Here is a 27,119-nt window from a genome sequence, read left to right on the forward strand (position 1 = left end):
ATCCACTCAACCACAGAGGCCATCAAATAGCCAACAAATGGATGATAATTATTAAATTACAAGACATTTACAAATAAATATTTTATCTTATATTAATTATAGTCTAAATTGTATATTTCGTCATTCAGAATAGTTCGGGTTCGGGCGCGAGGAACAACGTGCGGGGCTCCTCGTCGAGCCGCGAGGGCTCCTACAGTAACACAGCCCCCGTGTGTCCCCACCCGGCCGGCGGCGGCCCAAAGCCCACCAACACCGCCCACGATCCCCATGATTCTGTCTACCAGAATGGCGGCAACGGCCAGACACACGGCAATGAGAATATGGTGCAGAATCAACAGGAACATAACATGGTATAATATTTTAACTTTTTGTGAAAATTTAGACAAAGAGCGTTGTCAAATGTGGTGGATAACAATGATATTGATGAGCTTGTGGAAGAGCACACTCAAGAGCTGACCACAGAAGAGCTTATGGAGTTGCATTGGTTTCACACCAAGAAGTTATGGAGGTGAGTTTGTTAGTGGAGGAGGAGGAAGTAGCAGAGCAACAGTTTTCTGGCGCAATAAGAGAAATGCTAAAAGCATGGGAAACTGTTGCAACGTAATTATTTAAATAAATGTAAAAAAAATTGGGTATTTTTGGCATGGAATGCATTATAGTATTTTACATCTCTAAATAGTATAAACAAAGTCACTATCCGCTTCTCTGTTTGTGAGCTTAGTCCTTCTAAACTATGCAACGGAGTGTGATAGGGTTTTTAGTATCATTTAGAGTTTTAGAGAATTTCTTCCGGAAGGTTTATATATATAATACAAGGATATTTTATTTATTGAAAGTAGAGAAAAGTCGAGCATCACCGACTACATGTCAGCTAGTTGATTTATATGGGAAAAATTGTTTGGTTTAATGAGTGTTTCACATAACGAACGAATGAAGCTCATTATGAGAGGTTCTACTGTATATCATCACTTTAATTTGACAAGGTTGTAACTGAACATTACCTTATTCTGAGTTATGGGGTTCCAAACATTACAATGTCAATTTCTCATAACAATTGCTAAATTTATGGTTTGATCTAATGTGTTAATAGTATTTTAGTTCTTCACTACAAACAAAGAAAATAAATGTACAAATTGGATGTATATTTTTATTCTTGAACATACCTACTTGTGAAGTTAGAACCAAGTTCGACCAGCAAGGACACAATACGAGGGTGGTCTGAAAAGTTTCCGACCTAACAATGAAACAAGAATTTTTTTCTTTATTTTTCTACATGGTCTCCTTGTAACTCTACACACTTCTCCCAGCGATTCTCCTATCTCTCTAACCCGTCCAAATAGTAGTCGGCGTTTTTCTCTGCAAAATAATTGTTCACAAAGGTGATTGCCTCCTCATCTGGCGTATAATGGTGTATCCAAGTTTCATCTACAGTAATTAATCGGCACCAAAACTCGGATTTATTGCGCCTAAACTGCGCCAACAGAGCGTTGGAAATGTTCATTCGAACACGTTTTTGGTCTAACGTGAACAAACTCGGCACCCAACAGCTTTCTGTACAGCTTTCTCATGTCTAAATCTTGATTTAATATGTGACAGACATGTTCTTTGGACATTTTCATAACCTCTGCTATCTCTCTCACTTTAATTCGGCGGTTGTCTAACACTATTTGGTGAAGTTTAGCAATGTTATCGTTAGTAGTTGCAGTTTTTGGACGTCCTGAACGTTCATCGTCTCCCATGCTCTTACGGCCACTTTTAAATTCAGCTTACTAAAATTTCACTGTGGTAAATGATGTCCCCATACACAGAGTCCAACTCATCTTTGATTTGCGTAGGCGTATTGCCTTCAAAAACAAAAATTTAATAACAGCTTTATACTCAATTTTTTCCATTTTCACGAAAACACACACATCGACTCACTCAAACGACTGTAAACTAAAAACTGCACGTCCAAAATGGCCGAAACTTTGGTGAGTAACTGTCAAAAGATGCACAACTACATTCACTAACTTTTATTGACGAGTACCGCCATCTTTGCGTTGAGGTCGGAAACTTTTCAGATCACCCTCGTATATAATTTTACAAGGTTATAACGTCCTTTTTGATCCTTGTTCAACTGACATTTTGTTCCTAACTCACAGTTAGAAACAAAATGGTTTGTTTCAAAGTTTTGTTGTGTCTTTATTTTCATTATTATTAACCCTTCAGGCATCTGACATATTGCCCGTTATATTTCTTAAAGATGATGTCAGAAAGTTGGAGAACAGATCTTTGTCAAAATAAATTAAAAATAAAAGTCTGATATTAGAACTCTGGCACATTACTAACTTTGTTAATACTCAACAGAATTACTTTTGGACATAGATATGAGCTAAAGAAACGGTTTCCCATTCAAAGGTTATTTTGGTCCAAATTGTCAGTTAGAACCTTGTCAAACCATAGTGACGATGTGTATTTATTAATGTTATTTGCATAGAATTAATATTAAAATTGTATGATACCAATTTAAGTCGGCAGATTTCCAAAATAATTGGATTGCCACAACTAATAAAATCAAATTGTCAACAATTCCAATGATAATGAGTTCTTTCTGCAATATTTTCGGGAACCGGATAAAACAGAACGATGGCAAAACAGAACAGATAAAATAATAGAACAGAACAAACAGAATATGAACAGAACAGATAAAATGACCGGTCAGTGGTTGAGTGGGCATAGCGCTTGGGTCTCACCCGAGCGTCGCGTGTTCGATTCCTCGGCTGGCTAAGTCCTCCATCACAACACAAGCAACATTTTCGGCTTTCTGTGGTGGTAGTAGGAGATTTTCAAACATTGTTGGGTTATTCGTAACCCGGGAATGTTTGTCTTTCTTTAAAAAAAAAAAAAAAATAGGTTAGGGGTTAAATTAGTTTAGTTAGGTATTTTTTTTTCACTTCTCCTAACTTTTCTGTTTTTTGATGGAATCGATATTTTCAACGAGATGTTTTCCATGATCAGCTCCCGCGGACGGAGGCTGCGCGTTCCACCGGAGACAGCATGGTGGCCGCCTGCCCTGACACGGCTCGTGTGGAGCAGCGTCTCGGACAGATCCGAGAGTACATCCGTGTCACCTCCACCCTCGTGGACAGCATGAGGAACTCGGAGGATGAGGTGAGCCATTCCCCCATCAGATTTACTGAAGCTCATCCGTGCAGATTGCCCAACAAACTTATAGTAGCGTGCAGGGGGGCTTTATTCAAACTTAAAGTATTACTTTGAAGAGATGCGCCAGTGCCATATCTTGCCATGAATTCTCAAGAATGTTATGAGTCGGATTGGGTTATCTAACTAACTAACCATCACACTGTTTCTCTGCAAGGGAGGCAGAGAGGAAGGACCGCCAAACAACTCGGTCTTGGCACACACTCCTTGCCCCATTCACATTCTTTCTCTTCTATTATTCTGACTCTTGACATGGCCCAACTCAAGTATCTGGGCGTCCCTGACTTCTTCTACCATTCACATTTGAGTCATATATTCTCCTTACACTCCTTTCTTCGTTTATTCCCTCTACATGCCCAAACTAGTGATGCAACGGAAGTGTCTGAACGGAAGCAGAAACGGAAACAGATGTCAAAAGTAAATCTTAGTGGAAGCGGAAGCGGAAGTGAAAAACTTGCGGAACTTCTGCAGAAGCGGAAGCAGAGCTCTGTTGCATCACTAGCCCAAACCATCTGAATGTCCCTTTCTTAATCTTACTCATTTCTCACACTATCATACGTGGTTTTACCACACATACACCTCTGCCAGTTCCATGCCTCACTGCCATACATCAGGGTAGGTACCCACACTCCATTGTTGTTCAGTCCTCTATTAATGGAGTTATGTACCTACTCTTACCCTTCTTTCATTATCACTATCAGCCTTTCCACTTCTTCTCTCCAAATACACAAACCCTTTCGCCTGCTCCATGTATTCATCATTCACAACTTCTCAATATAAATATAAAATAAGCATAAAAAGCCAACTACTGAAATACTAGAGCTATGGCTACCAAAATTGTTATTATATTATATTACTAACCTGACCCAAGTTATTGTATTCTTATCACTACCTAACCCCGATAATTCGAACCCCAGTGATTCGAAAAAATGCGTAATTGAAATTTTCGCCAGAAAATTATTTTAATACATAATGTTTTTTAAATTCGAAGTACGACTTTTTTTTAAATTTCGATTTATGATCAAATATATTGTATTTTTACGATTTTACTTTGAAAATTTGAATCTGCGAAAAACTGGATATATTTCGTTTTAGTATGAATTTACTTTGAATAACTGAACTTGAAGGGCCGACCGCGACGGAAATCAGTTGCGAATATTCGATTTACACGGGAATAAGTCGTATTATTACGAATTTACACCAAAGAACCTATTCCGAATTTAAAGAGACGGCCGCGAAACTTGGTTTTCGCCACTTTTTTTGTTTTCTTAAAATTTCAAATTACATGAAAATTCATTAAGTCTCCTGGATTTCGAATTAACGGGGTTCTACTGTAATAGGAAATATTATCATGTTATTATAATGTTATCTATAGAATTAAACAACTTCCTTACTTCAACCAGTTGAATAATGTACGTCGTGAAATAAATTTGATGTTGTACAGTTACGAACAAGACTGATCTCGTTGAGGCGCTGTAACGATTTGCTAATGGGGACGGTTGGGAGTGTTTGCCAGGAGCCTGAAAGAGGTGAAAGGGAAGAGGTCGACAGCGACGTCGCAGACCTGATGGCAACCCTGAGCCACCTCAAAGACAGCGAGAAAAAGCTGGAAGACATACTAACAGCATATGGTGATAAATGGTCAGACGATGAAGATGAAGGCATCCTGGAGACTAAGGCTGTATGCCACGAACCTGAAACAGCAAAGACTTCGGAGTCTTCTCAAAATCAAGATTCTGAAGTGTCCATTCTGAAGGATTGGACTCCTGTGAGGTCCAACGATAGTGTGACTATCACCGATGTAACGGAAGCCAGTGAATCTAGCTTGAAAGACCAGGTGAATTATTGATGGAGCTGTACTCAAAGCTTGGACAATTCCCGCTACCGATGTTTGATTTGTTTTGCTGTTTGGTTGCTGTGTTTTTGCATGATACAATGATACAATAACCCTTATAAATGCGCAAACATTACTTTTGGATAGTTAAGGTTTCATTTGTAGGTGTTTTTAGATTCACTAATTCAAGTTAGAGGTATGTTGATCTTTAACCGTAACCGTTGTTAGCACAAAAAATAATTGTTCTTCAATGACCAACAATATTGACTGAAAAGTCAGAAGGAAAGTAGCCTCACGTAAATCACCTTCTTGGTATTCTGACAAAAGGAAATACGCATTATATAAGTGATAGTGATAAATTAAAAAAATATTTAATTTCACCTTAATTTTAAAATCTTATCAAGGTAGATGTAACTGGATGTGCCGGGTGACATTTAAATGCTAGAAATCATTTTCAAGGTGCATTTAACAACAAAAGAGCAAGGACACCTACCAATTTGTTTATGACTTATTTATAATGCAATGAAGAGAGAACAAGCCGAATATCTTAAGTTAAGAGTCCATTCGATTTTAACAGATTAATTAACATATTATAATCCTTATTCTCTTTATAAAAAGTGTTACATATTCCCTTCTGCCCTTTTACAGTTGGTATATAATGTGCTATATTATTGTCATAGATACTAAAAACAAATTGATATTATTTGAAATAACAAATGTAATTTGATTTTCTTATCATTATCAACGCTTAATAGATATCACTTCTGCATTACTGAAATGTTTGATAATTTCATTGCTATACCAATGCAGGCTGACATGTTCAACAAAGCAAAGATGTTCTTGTCAGCTGTTTTATTCTAAAATATTTGTGTATAATTGTTTTCTTAACCTTGATGTCTTGCAAACCTAACGTTTTGGCCTCTTTTTGAAAGTGTATATACAAATAATGTTGGTTTTACACAAGATGTGTGTTTTCGTGTCACCAATTGTGTGATGACCTGATTGTATGATTGGATTGGATTAAATCTTTTTAACATACTCAAATAACACGCAAGATAAAACATTGAATGTATTTTTGATATAAGTTTGGTGCCATGTTCGACAAACAATGCAATGTACAGTCTCAGTTTTAAATATATAGTACTTTAATTAGTTCAGATTTATAATTCGCAGAGAGATGCAAGAAATTCAGAGACGGTGTTGATGTATTTTGTTTGTGTTGGGACATGTTCAATGTTGTGAAACCCTATCCTTTCTTCCTATCAAACTGGAATCAGTGTTGACCCCTTTATTGTGATAATTATATTTGTGGTAACCCTGACGTTGCATGCCTTATAGGAGGCTATCCCTCGCCCCCCCTCCGCTCAGAGCAGCGTGTCGGCGTACAGCGACAATGACCTGTGGCAGAACGAACTAAAGGCGAACATGGAGATATCGCAACTGCGGCTGGCAGCTGCTTTACAAGAGCAGAAGAGACTGCTTAAGTATCAGGTATGTGTTCTTATATATTTCGTGTAAGTATAATACTGTAAAAAAATTTTCAGGCAGGAAAAATACTATCTTGGGATATTTGCGCTCTTGCTTGCTTATGTACTGGGGATGGTTCATTTGTGTTTTGACTTTAAGAGTACAAGCAGCCTATTGGTCAATTTAAAAAATTGAAAGCACCAATCAATGCGGCTTGTGCTGTTCAACTAAAAATGCCAAAAAAAACGTATTTTGAAATTATTGGCTCATACGCTGTATTTATTTATTTATTGCATATCACTATACATAAAACACTTTTTTTTTCTCATAAAAATCAACAATATTGAACTTACAACTTATCCAGCTCTCTGTCCCAACAGCTAATCAGGTTGTGAGCATTTTTTTTTGTTTTTTATGTACCACCCCCCCCCTGTAATTACACAGCATTTATTATGTTCTTCTTTATTCTACGTTTAATTACAATGAATTTATCCTTCCAGGCCGATGCTAAGGAGCAACTTGCTGAGATGCATCTCTCCCGCAACGGCCATCAGGAGCATCACGCGGGGTCCTCGGGGGGTGACCTGCACGAGCATCAACAGCACCAGGGCTCCTCGGGACCTTCCAACTACCATCACCAGCCCCTAGCCCATCAAGGTCAGGCTGCCAGGGTTTACGGCTCTAACCAGATCGGAGTGGCAACCACGCTGCCTCACGTGACCGATGGAAATCAGCACAACAATAATGTAACCATTATTTCATTTTAAAGCTAGATGATCACAAATTTCCTACTATTTAATATGAAATTTTTCCCATAAAAATCTATGTAAAATACGATAATGCATTCCACGGCAAAAAATACTCAATTTTCTTTGTTTTTATGTTTATTCAAATAAAACTACATACTTATAAATTGTTAAGGAGCAACCTGGAATTCAATGTCGATTTGCAAAAACAATTAAAAAAATCGTATTAATATTCAACATAAATAATTTACCATTGTTTTTGCCGACGCTTCAAACTTTGGTGAAAATGTGACATAGCATTATAATTGAATAAATTTGCCACCTCCTGGCCAAAGTTTCATCCAAGCCGAAGTGAGGGTCCTCTTGGTAACCCCTTCCCACGCCTTGTCAATCATCTTGAGACAAGTAACGATGTGAAAGTAATCTTTCCAAAACTCTCTGACAGTGAGTTTTTTTTGTCTTGATTGACTTGTCCCAGTCATCTCAAAACAACGCTCGAACAACAGCAAGTTGATACTATGTATACAGACTTCTCTGAGGCTTTCGATCGCGTAATACACTCAATTCTTTTAAAAAAGCTCGTCCTACTTGGTATACACAGTGACCTGCTTAGATGGATTAAATCTTACATTAGTAACCGTAATCAGGTAATCTTAATCAACGGTGTCTTCTCAAAATCTATCGAGGTAAAATCTGGTGTCCCCCAAGGGTCCTACCTAGGTCCGCTAATGTTCAACATTTATATAAATTACATTGAACTATATGCCGATGACATGAAAATATTCAAAGTTATTCGATCTCTTTCGGACTGCGAAGCGTTACAAAGTGTCTAGATATCAATGTTTCTAAATATCACACTATGACATTCACCAGAAATAAACACGTAATTAAGTACTCATATTCACTCAACAATGAACCTGTCATCTCTAAAACGGAATGTAAAGACCTCGGCGTTTACCTTGATAGCAAACTTATATATAATAAGCACATTGACTATATCGTTAATAGGTCGTATAAATATATTATGTACCTACAAATTCAACAATAACTTTGAGTGTACATCTGAAACTTTGCAGCAAAGACGAGTGGTAGCCGACTCAAAATTTATACACAAATTTATAAACAATGACATCGACTGTACCGAACTTCTGTCCCTTATTAACTTCAACATACCTTTGAGACGTACACGACATACAGTGCTATTCCACACGCTTAATTATAAAACAAATGCAGCATCTAATTCGCCAATTAACCGAGCTCTTCACACTCTAAATAATATTTGTCTAAACTCTAACATTGACATTGTTTCGGATTCACTGCCCAAATTCAAATGTGGCATCATGTCGATAATTTAAACTGTTCAATGCGCATACATACAGACACACACACACACACACACACACACACACACACACACACACACACACACACACACACAAACACTCACACATACATTACACACACTCCTATATACTACACACGTCAGCTGGTAATTAAGGAATAAACATACCACTTATCAAACATTACAAGGAAACATATCATAGGTACTCAACATGAAGTATCTTATTCCTGTATATTGTTTCATCTCTGTAAATCATGTACTGTTTGTTTCTATAATATAAAAAAAATAACATTAATTATGATAATGAAGAGCATTCAAAACATCCAAAAGTATTCCGAAGAAGGTTTTGAACAGGATAGTAATGTTCCTTGTGTAAAAAGCAACAAGGAATCAACAGGTATACGGTTATGGGATTCAGGGAACCATTACATTAATTATGACATTAATTTTTTTAAACGATCAAATTTGATCTTTTGGTGGGAAGGAGCTTATTAAAAAATTCCTGATTTTAATACAAGGGTGATTTGAGGTCTTCGCTCAGCAAAAAGACAGACGAAATGATCTTCTCTATTACAGTAGAACCTCGTTAATTCGAAATCCACGGGACAAGAAAATCAAATTTCGAAATAACAAATTCCCATGTAATTCGAAATTTTATAAAACATATTAAAAAAGACGCCAAAAATCGATTTCCTCAGCCTCCCCTTCAAATTCGGGTAGTATCTTTCGAGTAAATTCGTATTAATATGAATTATTTCCGTGTAAATCGAATTTTCGCAGCCGAAAACAGCAGCGGCTCAGTTATTTAAAGCAAATTCGTAAAAATACCACACATTTTTGATAAATCAAATTTTCACACCCTTTAAATTCATAAAAATACTATAGTATGTATCGCGAAATCTCTATTTCCGTGTAAATAGAGATTTCGCAACCAAACCCTTTAAATTCTGATATTTGGTGTAAAATTGTAAAAAATACGAAATTTTTCCGCGTAAAACGAATTTTCTCGGCCCTTCAAACTCAGATAATCTAAATAATTTCTAAAAATATGACATTCCAGTGTAAATTGATTCAGATCTACAAAATAACAATACTAATTAGGATGATGATTAAAAATAAATTTTTCGGCATTTTACCGCCACGGCTGTCTTTCAAATTCAGACTTACGAAATTTTATGATTTATTTTCGCAAAAATCGAATTTTTTCGAATGACGGACAAAAATAAATTAACAAAAATTATTATTAGTTACTACGTTACCACTTTATGAATGCTCAGTGAACCATATTATTGTGTTCAATTCAAACTGAAGAATTAATCAGATAGTTAGATCAGTTAGGTTAGATTGGGTTGGGTTGGGTTGGGTTGGGTTGGGTTGGGTTGGGTTGGGTTGGGTTGGGTTGGGTTGGGTTGGGTTGGGTTGGGTTGGGTTGGGTTGGGTTGGGTTGGGTTGGGTTGGGTTAGGTTAGGTTAGGTTAGGTTAGGTTAGGTTAAGAAAATAGGTTTTTATTTAAATTTGAATGATGTGTCCATATAACAAGTACCCTATAATTCTATAATATATTTCCCCAGTATAATTGGAACAACCAGGGAGCCCGCAAACGAGCATCGAGTTCTCGAGAGCGTGAGCTGAATGAGCGAACTCTCTCCACTGTGCGCGAACCCTCGGAGGGTCGCAGCAGTAAAGGCGGGGTGGCTGTGGCGGTGGTGTCCTCGGACCAGGCGGAGATTGACATGCTGCGGGACCTGCAGATGAGGCGACAGCATCTGGAGAGCCAGGTATGCACACTTGAGAATACTCTTCACATATGAGTACTAATGATTTAAGTCATATACTGCTGATATTTCCGTTGAAACGCCTCCATTTTTCTAATAAAAGCATGTATCGGAAAGTAAGGTTACAAACCTTTTAACGGCAGGACCATTGTTATCACGACTCATTATAAATAAATTAATATCTTTCGTTGGTAATTCAATATTTTAAATTTTGGAAAATAACTGATATTTATTTGTATTTGGTTTATACCCCCATCAGTACATTAGCAACATTATCCGCTTATAGTGATGGTAGTAGGAGTTTTTCTAAATATTTTCAAGTTATTCGTTACTCGGGAATCTTTGTCTTTTTTGTTAGAAAATGTAATGATATATTTTGTATTCTTATCCTGACACGATTCTAACTAGTTTCAGAGTTCGCAGGTGGCAAAAATCCAGAATCTTCACGCGGCGACTTCTTCACTGGCTGACGCCGTCTCTATGCCCCAGACCATAGACAACGTTGGGGCCCTGGGTGGACAGGGGGGACGTGGGGAGGGGGGTAGCCAGGAGGGTGGCCGCGGAGGGTGGGGGGGCTCCGAAGCCAGCGAGGAGGAGGGGGGCACAATTGAGAACACCATCAGACACAAGGTGGCCGCCGTCAATGTGATGAAAGTGGAACTGGAAAGACTGAAAAGTGAGTAAATTAAAGTAATTCACGACGTAGAATCATTCCTATTAGTGTTTAAAAATGCTTGTTCAAGGCATGAAGTCCATAGAGATTATGGTTAATCTGTGGTAGCCTTAAGTAATTAAAAAAAAGTGTTTTCTTAAAATTTTATGTGTACATGGCAAAATGCCGTAGCTTCACTACTATATGCTCCACTTCAAAAACAGAATTGTATTATTAATGGTTTATTTATTTTATGTGTACATGGCAAAATCCCGTAGCTTCACTATTAAATGCTCCACTTCAAAAACAGAATTATATTTTTAATGGTTAATTAATTTTAATTCTTTTTCAGATATGCTAAGGACTGTGGATTCTATCCAAAACAATTTCGGAATCAATTCAACTTTTGATGAAGAACATGTGTTTCACAATACTCCTCATATTCCTCAAGAAAACCATAATAGAAATCAAAATAGGTACATATTTATCCATTACTCGTGACTGCCGAGATTTTGTTTACCTCTTTCATAAAAATACAATTTAAACACACATTTCCTAGTGGAGACAGGCAACCATTGTTTTGACAAGACAACCTCAGGTGTCCCTATCTTGCTCTACTTTGGCGGCCTCAGTCCATCACTGGCCCAGTCTCTCCTCGCACAGCTTCTGCATCTAAAAAGAGTTTTTTTTTTCCAGAGTTTCTGAATCATCCGTGAACAATGCTCCTCTCTGCAGAACAGACTCATCTTCATCTTCTAAAATAATGAAAGACGGCCAGTCGGGGGCCCAGAACAGTGGCGCCAACTCCAAGAGTCAGAACACTCCTCTGGGATTGTCCAGACTTCAGAATTGCATATCGTCAGGATCCAATAAGTGCACCAATGTCAGTGAGCAAAACCAAACTACAGGCACTGGTGACAGTGTTGGTTCTGGTCTGGCAGTCATCCAGCAGTTGACCCACGAGCTGAAGCAGGCAGCCCAGGGACTGAGCGAAGAGAGAAGGCGCCTGAAACACGCCACCAACAGAGGTACTAATCATTACTATCAGCACAGAAACCTGCATTGCTTTTAAACCATCCCATCTGAAATTATTTACACTGAAACTGACCACAGCAACTGAATTAATTGTTGTAAGAACTTTTACTGAATTTATTGATGTAGTAAAAATAACATAACTCTTTGTTTTTGTATTTATTTAATATAAATTAATTTTTTTTATAAATTTTTATAATATAAAAATAAATGCTTAAGATTTTTGTTGTTTGTTTTTGGGGTGTTATGCCGTGTTGCGCTAACTCCTTCTTTAGCCGACGTTTCGGACAGCGTTGCAGTGTCCATCATCATCTTCGGATCTACCGGATCTGCCCTGATGATGGACACTGCAACGCTGTCCGAAACGTCGGCTAAAGAAGGAGTTAGCGCAACACGGCATAACACCCCAAAAACAAACAACAAAAATGCTTTTGGCCGTGAAAATCTAAAAACTTAATTGTGGCGGTTCGGACAAAATGGATTAACCTTTGATATGCCGTGCTCCAGCTCAAAATCCCACTCACAGAAAGTATTGTTTTCAGATTAACAATTACCAGTTCTCAAAATTTTACAAATTATTTGTATCCGATCCTGCGCAGGGTTCGCAGCATTCGGTTTATGTTGATTGCTTACTGACTCGTGGGACGATGGGCTAAAACTTTTCATGTGCAGTAATGGGGAACTGCACTCTTTTAATTTATTTTTATCAATGATCTTCTAACTTAAATACCATAGAGAAGGAGACTTAAATACCATAGATAAGACTTATATACCAAGGGGAAGAGTTTGTCAAGACAGCAGACTTGTTTATACAAAACATATTAAAAACTTTTCTAATCGTCTTAAACTAACAACAAATATAGGTAGAGTTAATGTCTTGTCATAAAATGGGAGTGGGAAGTAGTATGAGGGGAAGGGTTTGCCAAGACTGCAGACTTGTTATACAAAACATATTAAAAACTCTTCTAATCGTCTTAAACTAACAACAAACATAGGTAGAGTTAATGTCTTGTCAAAAAATAAAAGGGTCTTTTTACAGGTATACACATGATTCTATTCAGCTGTATACATTACCCATTTACGATTGGTTGTGCTTTTTGCTCTGTTTTTCATACATAACAATTTAACATAACACATTCATTTTATTTGAATATTTTTACTGGGCAATAAATATTCTCACTCCATCAGAGACCAGGCCAATGGGAACCTCCATATTTTAAGAAAAGGTTCCAAGCGGGACTGTGTGGTCTGCTCGAAAAGGGAAGTAAAAGGCGGCAGACGGGAAACCAGTGAGTACTGTGACACGTGTCCTAACAAGCCACGTATGCATTTGGGCTACTGATTTCTAAAATACCACATGTTGAAAAATTATAAAGATTAGAATATGAAAATTTTTCTTTTATTAACAATCTTATATGATAATAAATATATATTTCTTAACATAACTATATCATTTTATTTGCTGCCTTACCAAAAAACATTTCTTTCTAATTTTTTAAAGATATTGTAATTTTTACTCATATTTTTACATTACACTCTATGGAGTAGCTGGTATACCATATAAAAAATATTAGTAGTACAAAGGGTTAAAAAACATTTTCAAGACAGAATGGAGATATTTCTTTAAGTATGTACCGAATGTATTTTAAATGAATGAAAAATAATTTCCAGACACATGTATGTCCAGTGGCTCCTCCATCAAGTCGGAGGACAAGAAGCGCACCAATAGTCTGAGCGGGGGCAACACCTCCTCCAACACGGTGGTGGGCTACCCGCCCTATGGGGGCCCGGTGGAGCGTCGCCAGCTGGCGCTTAAGGCTGAGCTGGAGGCCAAAAAGAAACAGCTGGAGCGCCTCATGAGCAAGGATGTAAGTCACCCGCACAGATTATAAAACAACAGATTTGGTCTTTATCTACAGTGTTGACTGTCACAGTGTTGAGAACACTTTATACTGAATGTTAAATAATTAAATTAATTGTTGCCTTATGTTAATTGACCAGCATACATCACTCATTCTTTTTTAGTTTCAAATGATCTGTGTGGTAACAATTTCATCATGAAATTCATGTCAAGGGTTCTTAAATATGTAATAATTTTGAAAAGTTAACTCTGTTCAGGAATGGGTTGTGGGTATTGAGGAGACACAAGTTATTAACAATTATTATTAAAACATACACAAAGGAATTTATTATGTCGCCTCACAAGAGCGGCCCTGTCTGTTCTGTACAGTGTAAAGGCAGGGGAACTATGTCGCTACCCGGTTGCTCAGCGTTTTGAGGCCGGTGAATATATATTACAACTTCTTCATTTAGATAGATTGATTTAGATCCATTGCCAATTTTAGTAAGAATAGAAGCAAATATACCGCACAGAGTTTTGGCCGTCGGGCGGAAAGAGCCGACGAGTCATGAGGCTAGCCGAATGAAGCGTCGGTCCATGCTAGTGCGTTGTCCTGTCTTAACGTACTGTGCTACGCAATAGTCAGTTTTACCTCCCCTAGGAGTGCCAAAAGATGTTTCAAATAAAATAAAAACAAAAGCTAACTGGTTATTGTGGAACTTTGCTATTGATAAGGATTCATAAAAACAACCCATTCTCATTTGGCAAATGTCAACACTTTTATCAATGTATGTTACTTGGGGCAATGACCCCATACAACAACAATCCACCTCCTCCCATAGGGGTTTTTATTAGCAACTGGAGCGCCAAGATGTTTACGATAAAATGCATTGAGCGCTGGAGATTTTCATATGTGTGGATTTGAATTTACCTGTGTTCATCAAAAAAATCATATCTCCAAATACTGATCTGTTAACTGTCGTTTAAAGCCAATGAATTTACCTATATTTCTATATTTATCTTAAGTTTGTAGGTTTCATTAAAAAAAAATCATCAAGTTCATAAACGCGTGAATTTCGTCTGATTGTTAACAAAAATGGTTCAAAACTGTACTTCTTACAGCATGTTTGTAAATGTATGTTTACAGTTTAATAATAAAAAAATAATTTTTCAAAAGAAGCAAACACATTGTGACTTGACATTTTAAATAATAAAAAGGGAAACACTTTGTTTACAGTCACTTTATTGAAATTTTTAACGTCTACCGGTTTCGGTACCTCCGTACCATCATCAGGACAGTTATAAAAATACTAACAAATACAGAATAATACACATATATATAAACAAATAGTTGAGAGAGAAAGAGATAAAAAACAGAGAGAGACAGTATCAGTTGTGGGCGGGAAGTGGGGGAGGGGAGTTAGGGATAACAGGAAACATATTTATTATAGGGCTGAACGTTAAATTTAGTTGATTATTGATAATTTCAGCCTTTGAATTGACTGATTTTTTTATTTCCAACGCTTCCAAGTTGTTAAGTCGTAAACCTATCTCATTTTTGTGAAGGACTTTAATACCCGTGTCACGGTTGAAAGTATGATCTTTATTAATTAGATGTTCTGCAAATTCTGAAAATCCCGAACTGGTTAGACATCTTAGGTGTTCTTTTATTCTAGTTTCTATATTGCGTGATGTTTGCCCTATGTAGAATGCTGGGCAATCATTACAACTAATTTTATATACGCCTGAGTGGCTAAGAACATCTTCTTTATCTTTGGCATTAATTAAAAATTTTCCTAGATTATTATTAGTATAATACGCTGGTTTAATTTCTGGGGGGAATTTAACTGTACATGTAGAGGAAAGGTTATTAATATACAAAATTCTTCTCCACTGCTGGTTGGAGTTATTATTGTTGAGAGTTGGTGGACTACTGTAGACGTATTTATTTATGGCAATACATCTTAATTTTTTTGTAAGGATTCTATCAATAAGGCCTATTTCATATCCATTATTAAGTGCTATTAGTTTAATTGTACTTAACTCATTAGCGTAATTAACATTTGATAAAGGAGTAGTGACTAAACGGTGGATCATAGAGTGGAATGCCGAATGTTTGTGGGAAATAGGGTGGTTAGACGTATTATGGATTGTAGTGTCTGTGAAGGTAGGTTTTCTAAAAATATTAAACTGAATTTTATTATCAATAATCGATAATGTGAGATCTAAAAAGTTGAGTGTCGAATTTATGCCTACTTCTAGTGTGAATTGGATCTGTTTATGTAAGGAGTTGAGGAGTAATAGGAAGGAATTAACTTAAAACTAAACGAAAACTAACTTACAACTTAAAACTAACTTACAACTTAAAACTAGGAATTTAGCTGACGCTCTGTACCCGCCCAAATACATATGATATCGTCTACATAGCGTCTCCATAGTAAAATATTTTTTAACAAAGGTGTTTTAAGTTCAAAAATATTGTTTTCAAAATTATTCATAAAAATATCGGCAATAAGTGGACTTGTGGGAGACCCCATCGGTAATCCATCTCGTTGACGGTACATTATATTATTATATTTAAAACTGTTTTGGTTCAAGCAAACATCGATAAGTTGGTTAATATCTTTTGTAAAATCCTTATGTAAGTTAGAACTATTGACTAAATTGCTTATAATATTTTTACATTCTACTACCGGAATACTGGGAAACAAATTCACTACATCAAAAGAAATGAGTTTACAGTTGCTAGGGAGGGTTAAATCTTTCAAGTGGTTGATTAATTCATGGGAATTTTTAATTGTATATTTTGGTTGAAATATATTGGAATCTTTAATTACCTTAGTAAGAAAAGAAGCAATTTTATAATTAGGTGCATTACAACAAGTCACAACCGGCCTAATTGGCCTATTAGCTTTATGTATTTTGACAAACCCATATAACCTGGGGATTTTCGGGTTTTTAGTTAAGAATTTAACCTGGTGATAAGTATCATCTTTGAATATTGGGGTTTTACACTCGTTGAATGTACTTTTAAGGGTTCTCTGGTATTTATTAGTCGGATCTACTTTTAAAATTTCAAAGTTATCAGATTCTAGGAAGTCATTAATTTTATGATTATATTCTATCTTGTTCATAATTACAACTGTATTGCCTTTATCAGCTCTGGTTAATATTAAATCTTCTTTCTTCAGTTTTTCACGGATATTTTTGGCGTGTAAGTTTTCTTGATTCTGCTTCGGCTGGAATCTTGGGATAAGGTTTTGTAAGACCTCGGCACTTTTGTAGAGGTAAGGTTTCGGAGATTTATATAACGCTGTTTCCATGTCTACTGCAACGTTTTCCACAGCACTATTGTAATTTTTATTAGTATATTTTAGGTTATATTTTAAACCTTTGGAGAGTAATTCCATTTCTTGTTGGGTAAACTGTGCCGAGGAGAGATTCTGTACACGTTCGTAGAATTTTTGAGATGATGATGTCTCCGGGTTATTGATGTGGGTATTTGATTGGCACAATTTTTTGAGTTTATTTTCCAGGGTTATCCTCTTTTTATAAGCTTTCACTGACGCAAAACTTCTAATTTTGTCATCAAAAAGATCCCATTCTACTGGGTGGAGTTCATGGACTAATTCGGTATGCAATATTTTAATATTTAGTTTTAAGTTATTTCGTTGTAGGTTAGTTTTAAGTTGTAAGTTAGTTTTAAGTTGTAAGTTAGTTTTCGTTTAGTTTTAAGTTAATTCCTTCCTATTACTCCTCAACTCCTTACATAAACAGATCCAATTCACACTAGAAGTAGGTATAAATTCGACACTCAACTTTTTAGATCTCACATTATCGATTATTGATAATAAAATTCAGTTTAATATTTTTAGAAAACCTACCTTCACAGACACTACAATCCATAATACGTCTAACCACCCTATTTCCCACAAACATTCGGCATTCCACTCTATGATCCACCGTTTAGTCACTACTCCTTTATCAAATGTTAATTACGCTAATGAGTTAAGTACAATTAAACTAATAGCACTTAATAATGGATATGAAATAGGCCTTATTGATAGAATCCTTACAAAAAAATTAAGATGTATTGCCATAAATAAATACGTCTACAGTAGTCCACCAACTCTCAACAATAATAACTCCAACCAGCAGTGGAGAAGAATTTTGTATATTAATAACCTTTCCTCTACATGTACAGTTAAATTCCCCCCAGAAATTAAACCAGCGTATTATACTAATAATAATCTAGGAAAATTTTTAATTAATGCCAAAGATAAAGAAGATGTTCTTAGCCACTCAGGCGTATATAAAATTAGTTGTAATGATTGCCCAGCATTCTACATAGGGCAAACATCACGCAATATAGAAACTAGAATAAAAGAACACCTAAGATGTCTAACCAGTTCGGGATTTTCAGAATTTGCAGAACATCTAATTAATAAAGATCATACTTTCAACCGTGACACGGGTATTAAAGTCCTTCACAAAAATGAGATAGGTTTACGACTTAACAACTTGGAAGCGTTGGAAATAAAAAAATCAGTCAATTCAAAGGCTGAAATTATCAATAATCAACTAAATTTAACGTTCAGCCCTATAATAAATATGTTTCCTGTTATCCCTAACTCCCCTCCCCCACTTCCCGCCCACAACTGATACTGTCTCTCTCTGTTTTTTATCTCTTTCTCTCTCAACTATTTGTTTATATATATGTGTATTATTCTGTATTTGTTAGTATTTTTATAACTGTCCTGATGATGGTACGGAGGTACCGAAACCGGTAGACGTTAAAAATTTCAATAAAGTGACTGTAAACAAAGTGTTTCCCTTTTTATTATTAAATAAAAAAATATATATTTTAACAGTTTTTTTTTAGTATTATTTTTATTTAAATAAAATGTAGAATGTACTTACGAAAACTTCAAAAATTATTTGTTTTTCACTTGACATATTATTTTTCAAACATAATTTATCAGACCAAAGTTTATCCTAGAATAATAAAAATTCTCTATTATCTATTTCTATAATTTTAAATTGGATTAATAATCATATAATTTACAATATTACACCTTTTATTTAAGGACAATGCACATACTGCACCGAAAAAGTAAATTTTTTGTGCAAATTAAAACTCGCTTTCACATTTTTTAAAATTTTAAATAACTTTAAATAAGCAGAGAATTTAATAACAAATACATTGATACATGATACATAACAAAATTTGTGTAAAATAAACATTCACAGGAATTTTTAACGCGACAACATACCGTCAAAAAAAAAAACTCTTCACTGAGATAATTTGTTTAGCTTTATGTATTTACTGGTGACCAGATAACTCATCAAAATGACAATTCAACACACCTATAAAAAGTGTTTTAAAGTCATTAGTGATGAAACAAAAACTAGGTTAAATAGTTACACATATGTAAACTATTTAACCTAGTTTTTGTTTCATCACTTTTCATAACTTTATAACACTTTTTATCGGTGTGTTGAATTGTCATTTTGATGAGTTATCCATGGAACCGTATTTACTAGAGAAACGAGACATCTATTGATAATCTGTGAAACTACTAGCTGTGTAATACTGTTAGCTTTGTGAATATCCAAGTTGCAAACACGTGGGAACTTTTTAAATAATTCCTATAAATGTTTTAATATATCTCTTTAAATTGGCCTTAGGCTAGCGTGCGCTCGCGTGTGTTGCGAATTGGACAAAATATGGCCAAAAACACTCCAGTGGCTAAAAATATTGCCCGATTTGCATTGAGTTGATGGTATTTTTAATCCCAAACTAATATATATTAATTTGATTGGCAGGTGGACCACAGGACCAACCAGCAGTCCCTCGCCTTGGATCAATCCGCTGTGTCCAAGCCGACCCCTTCTGGGGCTGAGGAGGCAGCGTCCATGGGGCTCCCTGGGGGGGCGGGGCTCCCGGGGCCCCCCGCTGCTGAGGATGACTGCGCCTGCTCTGCGCTGACCATGCGAACCGACATTGATAATAGGTACTCGAGGTATGTGGCGTTTAAATACCGGCAATTTTAGCAATTTATGATCTCTGCAGAATTTCTTATGGGGCATGTAAGACTACCATTCAACTAGTATCTGGTAAGTATGTATGCATTCATCCAAAATACAACAACACTAGTTGCCCATCATAACAGAATAGGGGAGAAATAAGAATTTTTAGGTTTTGAAAAATTGTTGAATAATTTCCTGGGATTGATAAAAGTTCTTTCATAAGTTTAGTATCTCACATTTCTATAATTGTCTAAAATCACTTCAAATTTAGCATTAAACTTTTGTTTGTTGTGTCTTTCAACTAATATTCATCAGCGGTTGAGAACCATGCTTTATGGAACTCAGTAAATTTTTAAATTTTAGAAATTAACTCCTCAGGCTAATTTGTTTGCTTTTGGAAACAGCTCATATAAATCGTTTTGTCTCCCTTACTGTCATGGTGAGAAATATGATCTAAACAGTGTTAGAAAGAGAAAACACCTTGCTTTATTTTTAAATCTAGAAGTTAACCATAGAAAACTTAAAATGTGGACCTCAATGGAACCAAAGTTTCCGATCGCAATTCGAAAAAATGTATGAAACTTTGTGAATTTTTCATTCATTATTTTTATATGAACGAAAAAAAAAGTGAGGTGACTGTAACATATATAATACATTTTCCTAGGTGACCGGGTATCTCATCAAAATGACAGGTCAACATACCTACAAAAAGTGATATAAAGTCATGAAAAGTGATGAAACAAAAACTAGGTTACATAGGATAGGTAACTACAATAAGATGTGTTATTTTGATATTCAAAGAAACTTTTCCCGTAAAAGATCAATGGTTTCGTTGCTTGTGTGGCACGTAGCGCCGTCTTGTTGAAATTAAACGTTGTCCAGATCAATACCATCCAATTCCGGTCATAAAAAATCATTAATCATCTCTCGATAGCGCAATCCATTCACCGTAACTGTTGCTCCAGCCTCATTTTCGAAAAAGTAAGATCCAATGACTCCGCCGGACCATAAACCGCACCAAACAGTCACACATTGAGGATAGAGAGGCTTTTCAACAATAACTCTTGGGTTTTCCGAGCCCCAGATGCGACAATTTTGCTTGTTGACGAAGCCACCGAGGTGGAAATGGGCCTCATCACTCAAGATGATTTTTCGATGGAAATCTAATAATTAATAATAGTGAATTTTAATAATTTCAATGCGTTGTTGAAGCGTGTATCGTTCCATTTTTATTAATGGCGTAATTTCTACTTGTCAAATGTCAAAAAATAACAGCTTAAAAGTAACATCTACCGAAATAGCGTGCTATTCAAAATAACACCTCTTATTGGAAAACCCTATATTTAACCTACTTTTTGTTTTATCAATTTTTAAAGGTGTGTTTAATTGTCATTTTGATGAAATATCATGGAACCATTTTCATGTGTGTTTTTATTTTTAATCGTTAACAGTAATTTTAGTTATAAAAAACGTAAGGTGAGCCATTTTTAAAACTTTTTTACTTTTGCGTTATAAATTTTAATATTTCAAAAATTATGTTTGTTTCTAATAACAACATTTGTAAGTGTATTTAATCACCTTTCAAAAACAATATTTAGTTTCAGAAATATTCCATTTAATTGGATTTTATAGCAAAGCGATAATACTCTGACCTTCTGCCAAAATATACCAGAGGCCTGGGGGGTTAATTGTATTGTCATTTAAACTACATAAATTAATATATTCTTACGCTACTTATGTTTGCAGGCCATTAGTATATAAATCGCATTATTGAGTGATTTTAAGAAATCTTAAACAATAATAATTATAGGAATGTTGAGTTAAGTGCCTTTTCACTGAAGAATATGACATATAAGAAGGTTGAGGTATTAATACATATTATGTCATCTGTTAGTCATCCTTTAGCATTGGTATGATATATTTTAATTATAATTAATATGCACCATCATGAGATGTGCAAGTGCAGTTTAGTGGAATAAATGTACATCTTGTCCGTCTTAATCATCTTCTATTTGAAATGTGTTTTTACTAACTAAAATCTTAAGTTCTTTCTCCTTCTGAACTTTAATCTATTAAATCTGGTTTCTTTAGTTAAAAACTTATAAAGTTCAAATTTTTAGTATTTATTGGTTATTCAGTTTATATTTTTAATTCACGTGATGTACCAAGTATTTGCAAGTTGTAAGTTCCACTTTTAAAAATGCCCTGTAAAAGTAAGTCATTATAATGTATGCACATTTCAAATGTAGAAAAAAAACGATATTGTCTGCTTATAATATGTTATATTTTTGGGTTTACAATTGCTTGTCTGGTTTTGAAAAGATTCTTTTTTTTAATTTGTTGATTTCCTCAACACATCAGTTCCAATGTTGAAAAGTTCACTCTCTCCTGACTTACAAAAAAAAAATGTGTTGTTTAATTGACTGAGCGCAGTGAAGTCCTTTTTTAACTCGACCATTTGGCATTTAAAAAATTGTAAATTTGTTTGTTACATTCCGGTTCAAGATGGTTGCCATGCTAGTACTACCATAAAAAAACCACCCATTAGATTGATAACTCCATGCTTTATGCATGAAACAAATTGGCCCTCTATTTAACCATAGATATTCCAATATTTAGACACACTTTATGCGTGCAACTGTTCTATATCATACACCATCGGCGAGGATAGAGGAAACTCGAAAAAAAAGGTGCGGCCATAGACAATAAAATTCTCATTCCAAGCCTATCCTATTCAATAAATAGCCTTACATATTATTTTAAAAATAAAAATATTTGAATTTCAGAATGTTCCCTCACGACAACCAGACTCTATCTGACAAAGTACTGTCCTGCGAAAAAGAGCTTTAAATTATCTTTTTTTTATACCTCATTTACTTAGGACAATCAATCAAATTGTATCAAACCACTCAGCCTCCAACAGTTTTTCCATAGATTTTCAGAGTTGTTCATTGGTGGATGTGGTTAAATTATGTGATGTCACAAGCCATGGAGATTACTGTATCTTTTCTTCGATTCAAATTTTCTATCGGAGTTATACCCTTCTGGATACTGCATGATCGTGGTTCATTCTATGATTATGGTACCTACTTACCTGCCTGAAGAAAGTTGCTAAAAAGAATTGGTGACATTTCTTTGGAAAAATTGTATAATTCCTTATTTGAAATTTAAAAAATATATAAAATATCCATGGTTTGCAATTAAGTAGGTAGGTATTTAAGTATCTACTTACAAATCTTACCCCATTTCAGAGTAAATTTTGGATTTAATTTATAAAATAAACTAGTAAATTAAGTTTAAAAAATTTAGTTTGTTGAAAAGTTCGTCATTTGCAGTGACCAAGATGACGATGAAGCCTACTTGTCTTCATCCCGGAACCAGCTGAACATCAACCAGCTCAGCGGAGAACCTTCTCACAAGCTGCCATCCAGAGGTTCATCTATTGACAACTTCAAGGTACAGATATTGCCTTTTATACTTGATTGAAATTATCATATTGATTAAAACACCCAGTCGTAATAATTTTTATTACTTAATTTAAGTCAAATCGGTTAAAGTAACCAGTTTGGAATCGGTCAAATGTTATAAGAGGGCTGCTGTAAGAATATTATAAAACGATATTAGAATTGTAATATATTATAGTGTATGGCTTGTTTGTGTACTTGCTGTACTTGGGTGGTGCACCCGTCCACTATAAAAATGTATGGACAATTTAACATAAAGTAAGATAAAATTGAGCTTACTTTCTTTTCTAATTGGTTTACCTCTTCACTTATAAGCGGACAATATCGATTTACCAATCACGGTTCCGTCAAAAAACTATCATTAGGATCAGTGGCGGCCGCTGCCCTAAAAGGGTGGTGGTTCACTGACAATCCAAAATAAAAACAATATGACAAAAAGATTATGGGTAAAAATAATTATTCCACCTACCTTATTTGTAGATAAGGTCTATTCTACGTTGTTTGTGAAGAGCAAAAACTTCTATCACTTTCGAAGTGAAATTTGGGATTGTTTGCAAATTTTTTTTTTCAATACTAAGTACAGATAAAGCATTCAAACGGTCTTGACTCATCGTGTTTCGCAAGAATGATTTAATTCGTTTTAGGGTAGAAAAACACCTTTCGCTTTCCACAGATGTCATAGGTATTGTACATATTATTTTTAAAAGCTTCACACACTCCGAAAACGACTCGACTAAATTATTTTTATAAAAAAGTTGCAAGATTGCCACTGCACCATCGGCGTTAGAGAAATCATCTCTCCCGTATATAGCACATAGTTCATTTTTCAATTTAAATTTATCTAAAAAGATGTAGGTACGTGTTCACTGTTTCATTGAAATCACTTTGAGGAAAGTTTTCTTTATATTGAGTAAAGCGTTCACAATCAAATAATTTTGATGCTAATAAATGGTTAGTAAACTCGAATCTGTCTTTGATCTGTTGTAAGAGAATATCACATACTTCGATGCAAGTTGCATAGTTCACCGTTTTATTTCTTTTTGCTTTGGGCTCACCTGTTTGGTCTATGGAATCACGAACTGTCTGAATGCATTTTTCAAATTGATATATATATATTTCTTAATCATGATGGTATCCAAAGAGCGTGATTGTAATTGTTGAAACAAAATGTCACAATGGGGTAAAATCTTGTTGAAGAAACCTAACCAATATATAAACTGTTCATCCTTAAGATAATGCAATAACATACTGGCCTGGTTTATAGTATTCGAATCATTATTATTTTGGTCTAAAATAGTTTCCATACATTGTATCAACAATTCTGAGTACGCCGAAACAGTTCTCACAGTTTTTATGTTGAAATTCCATCTTGTTGGTGGGGCAGAAGGGATTTTCTTTTTCATTACATCGTTTAACACGTTCATTCGTTTAGGAGACCTCGAAAAAAATTGGAAATGCGTGAAGATGTGCGAAAAACGTTTTTATTACATTGCTTTGTGAAACACTTTTTTCGACTATCAAATTCAGCTGATGAGCATAGCAATGAACATAATTAGCAAATGGAAAATCAGCCTTAATTTTTGCTTGAACCCCTCCAACCCTTCCACTCATAACTGAGGCTCCATCAAAGCATTGAGCTATCAATTTATTTGAACTGATGTTCAAACCTTGAAGTTCTTCAGAGATGGCTTTATACAAACCGTCAGCGCAGTGCGAGGTTGGAATTAAATATTTCCAAAAGCGTTCATAAATATGGCCCTTCCATTCATATCCGATGATCAAAACCATTTGCGTCGTCGTAGAGACATCTGTAGTTTCATCTGCTTGAATCGCAATAAATTCACATTCCGTAATTTGTCGTTTCACTTCTGTGCTGTATACTTCCATTATAGAATCCAATATGTCATTTTGAAATAGTCTTTGATGTCCCTTTAAAAACAGTGGCACTATCTAAATGTTGTTTTAATACTGCATCTAATTCTGCTACGAAATCTATTAAGCCGCGAAATACACCAGGATTTATCGAATCAAGGGTTTCGTCGTGACCACGCAATGCCAATTCGAATGCTCCACAAAATATGACACAATCTATTAATTTAGACAATATATATCTATTTTTGTCAACCATTGCATTATGTTGTTAAGTTTGCTCACGGTATCCAGAATCCAACTGTTGACGAATGTCAACTGTACCTAAAACGGCTAAACTCATAACATTTTGTAAATGTAAAGTAGATGAATTGTGCTTTTTCAACTTCTCTGATAGATGCGTTAAATCATTAATCCCACTCAACGTCCAAGTTGAATCTCCACCAAACACAAGACACGGAAAACAAAAAAAGCGATTAACTTTGTCACAACCACACAACCAAAAAGCTTTATCATAAAGTTTTTTGTCAAACACTCGAGTAAAAGCTCTTGATTTGGATTTACAATCTTGCTTAATCACGAGCACTGGACGAGGTGGACCAGAATTTTTAATTAATAATTTATTTTCAAACAAACTGTTATTATTTCTTATATATTCGACACTGATTACACTCATTTTTATTTCTTATAAAGTTACAAATTAAAAGGATTAAGTTCTGTATTTAGCTTGATCAAATTACTCGATAAATCAATACCAAAACAATGACAATAATTACGTCACGGCTCGCGATAACGACGGTAAATTATGATCTGTGACATGTGACATGTGTCATCTGTGATCTATTGTCCAATATCGAGTTCGAAGTTCGACGAACTTCGGATGTCTCCGTGTAACCTCGGGTCAAGGCTCATAAATCGGTAATCTTCGGAAATGATCGGGTTATCTCGGCGCCGAGTGACACACGGGAATTAGCTAACTCCTGGTACAAATGGGTAGATTGAGGCGCTCGCAGTGTTTTAAAAAATACATACAAAAACGTATTTTCATCCGTTTGCAAATCTGTGTACACGGCGCGGCGGATTGGCGCCGCGCAGCGGCCATACTTTATACTTGGAGAGATTAAAATCGCTCTCCTTGATAATATTCATTGCATTGTATTGGTAAGTAATATTTTTAAATGATTTTTATAGATTTTATAGTCTTCAGTAAGATATTATAAATTAATTTTAGCCATTACAATTTAGATAGTGCTGCACACGAACGCACTATGCGACCAGCCGCCACTGATTAGGATCCCACATAAAGACATATAATAATGGTTTAAACCTACACATTTGAAAAGTTGATATAAATTTTTTCTTATATCCAGGACACCAGCTATTTCGGCGATTCCACACAGTCATTGGACGGATCCTTCACTTCCCAGAGCATGAAGCACATCAAGCCCGGCAGCAGCAAGCAGCACAATCGGGAGCCGGCCCTGGCCCGCACGCTGATGGACCTGTCCCAGGAGATGCAGGAGCAGCGGGTCAAGGGGCAGGGGGAGCCGCCGCCCCAACCCATGCCCGACTGCTTCCTGACGCTGCCCGTCAGTAACAACGGGGGCACAGGGAGGAACAAGGTGACGCTTGAGACCAATTCTTCTTTCTTCATTGCCGAGGATTGCGAACACTTCAAATTCCACGGTGGACAAGGCTCCTCCATGGAGCCAATACAGATACCACCAACATTCTGGTGGTATTTGATCATTCCTTGAGATTAATATGGAATACCTACATAATTAATTAATAATTTTCGGAAGTTTTTCTCTTTTTAGTCTTTTTGAGAGATATTTCTATAAAATTCATGCTATCTCATTTTGTTTTA

General features: G+C 35.6%; 1 protein-coding gene across 1 annotated transcript in view; it reads left to right on the plus strand.

Moving 5' to 3' along the window:
• LOC149408821 (uncharacterized) overlaps positions 1-27,009 on the plus strand; it is a 36,505-nt gene extending 9,496 nt beyond the window's left edge. Inside the window, exons 4-16 of the mRNA XM_089650408.1 lie at positions 129-350; positions 2,998-3,150; positions 4,646-5,038; positions 6,374-6,526; positions 7,003-7,248; positions 10,162-10,368; positions 10,780-11,041; positions 11,370-11,493; positions 11,714-12,045; positions 13,721-13,917; positions 19,716-19,912; positions 23,255-23,375; positions 26,623-27,009. Coding sequence (XP_089506534.1) covers positions 129-350; positions 2,998-3,150; positions 4,646-5,038; positions 6,374-6,526; positions 7,003-7,248; positions 10,162-10,368; positions 10,780-11,041; positions 11,370-11,493; positions 11,714-12,045; positions 13,721-13,917; positions 19,716-19,912; positions 23,255-23,375; positions 26,623-27,009 — 2,994 coding nt within the window. The remainder of the gene's footprint in view (positions 1-128; positions 351-2,997; positions 3,151-4,645; positions 5,039-6,373; positions 6,527-7,002; positions 7,249-10,161; positions 10,369-10,779; positions 11,042-11,369; positions 11,494-11,713; positions 12,046-13,720; positions 13,918-19,715; positions 19,913-23,254; positions 23,376-26,622) is intronic.
• Positions 27,010-27,119: the final 110 nt, after the last annotated feature.

This window comes from Hesperophylax consimilis, unplaced genomic scaffold (assembly GCF_061612785.1).
Source record: "Hesperophylax consimilis isolate HC1 unplaced genomic scaffold, BYU_Hcon_1.0 scaffold_56, whole genome shotgun sequence".
Classification (NCBI taxonomy): Eukaryota; Metazoa; Arthropoda; class Insecta; order Trichoptera; family Limnephilidae; genus Hesperophylax; species Hesperophylax consimilis.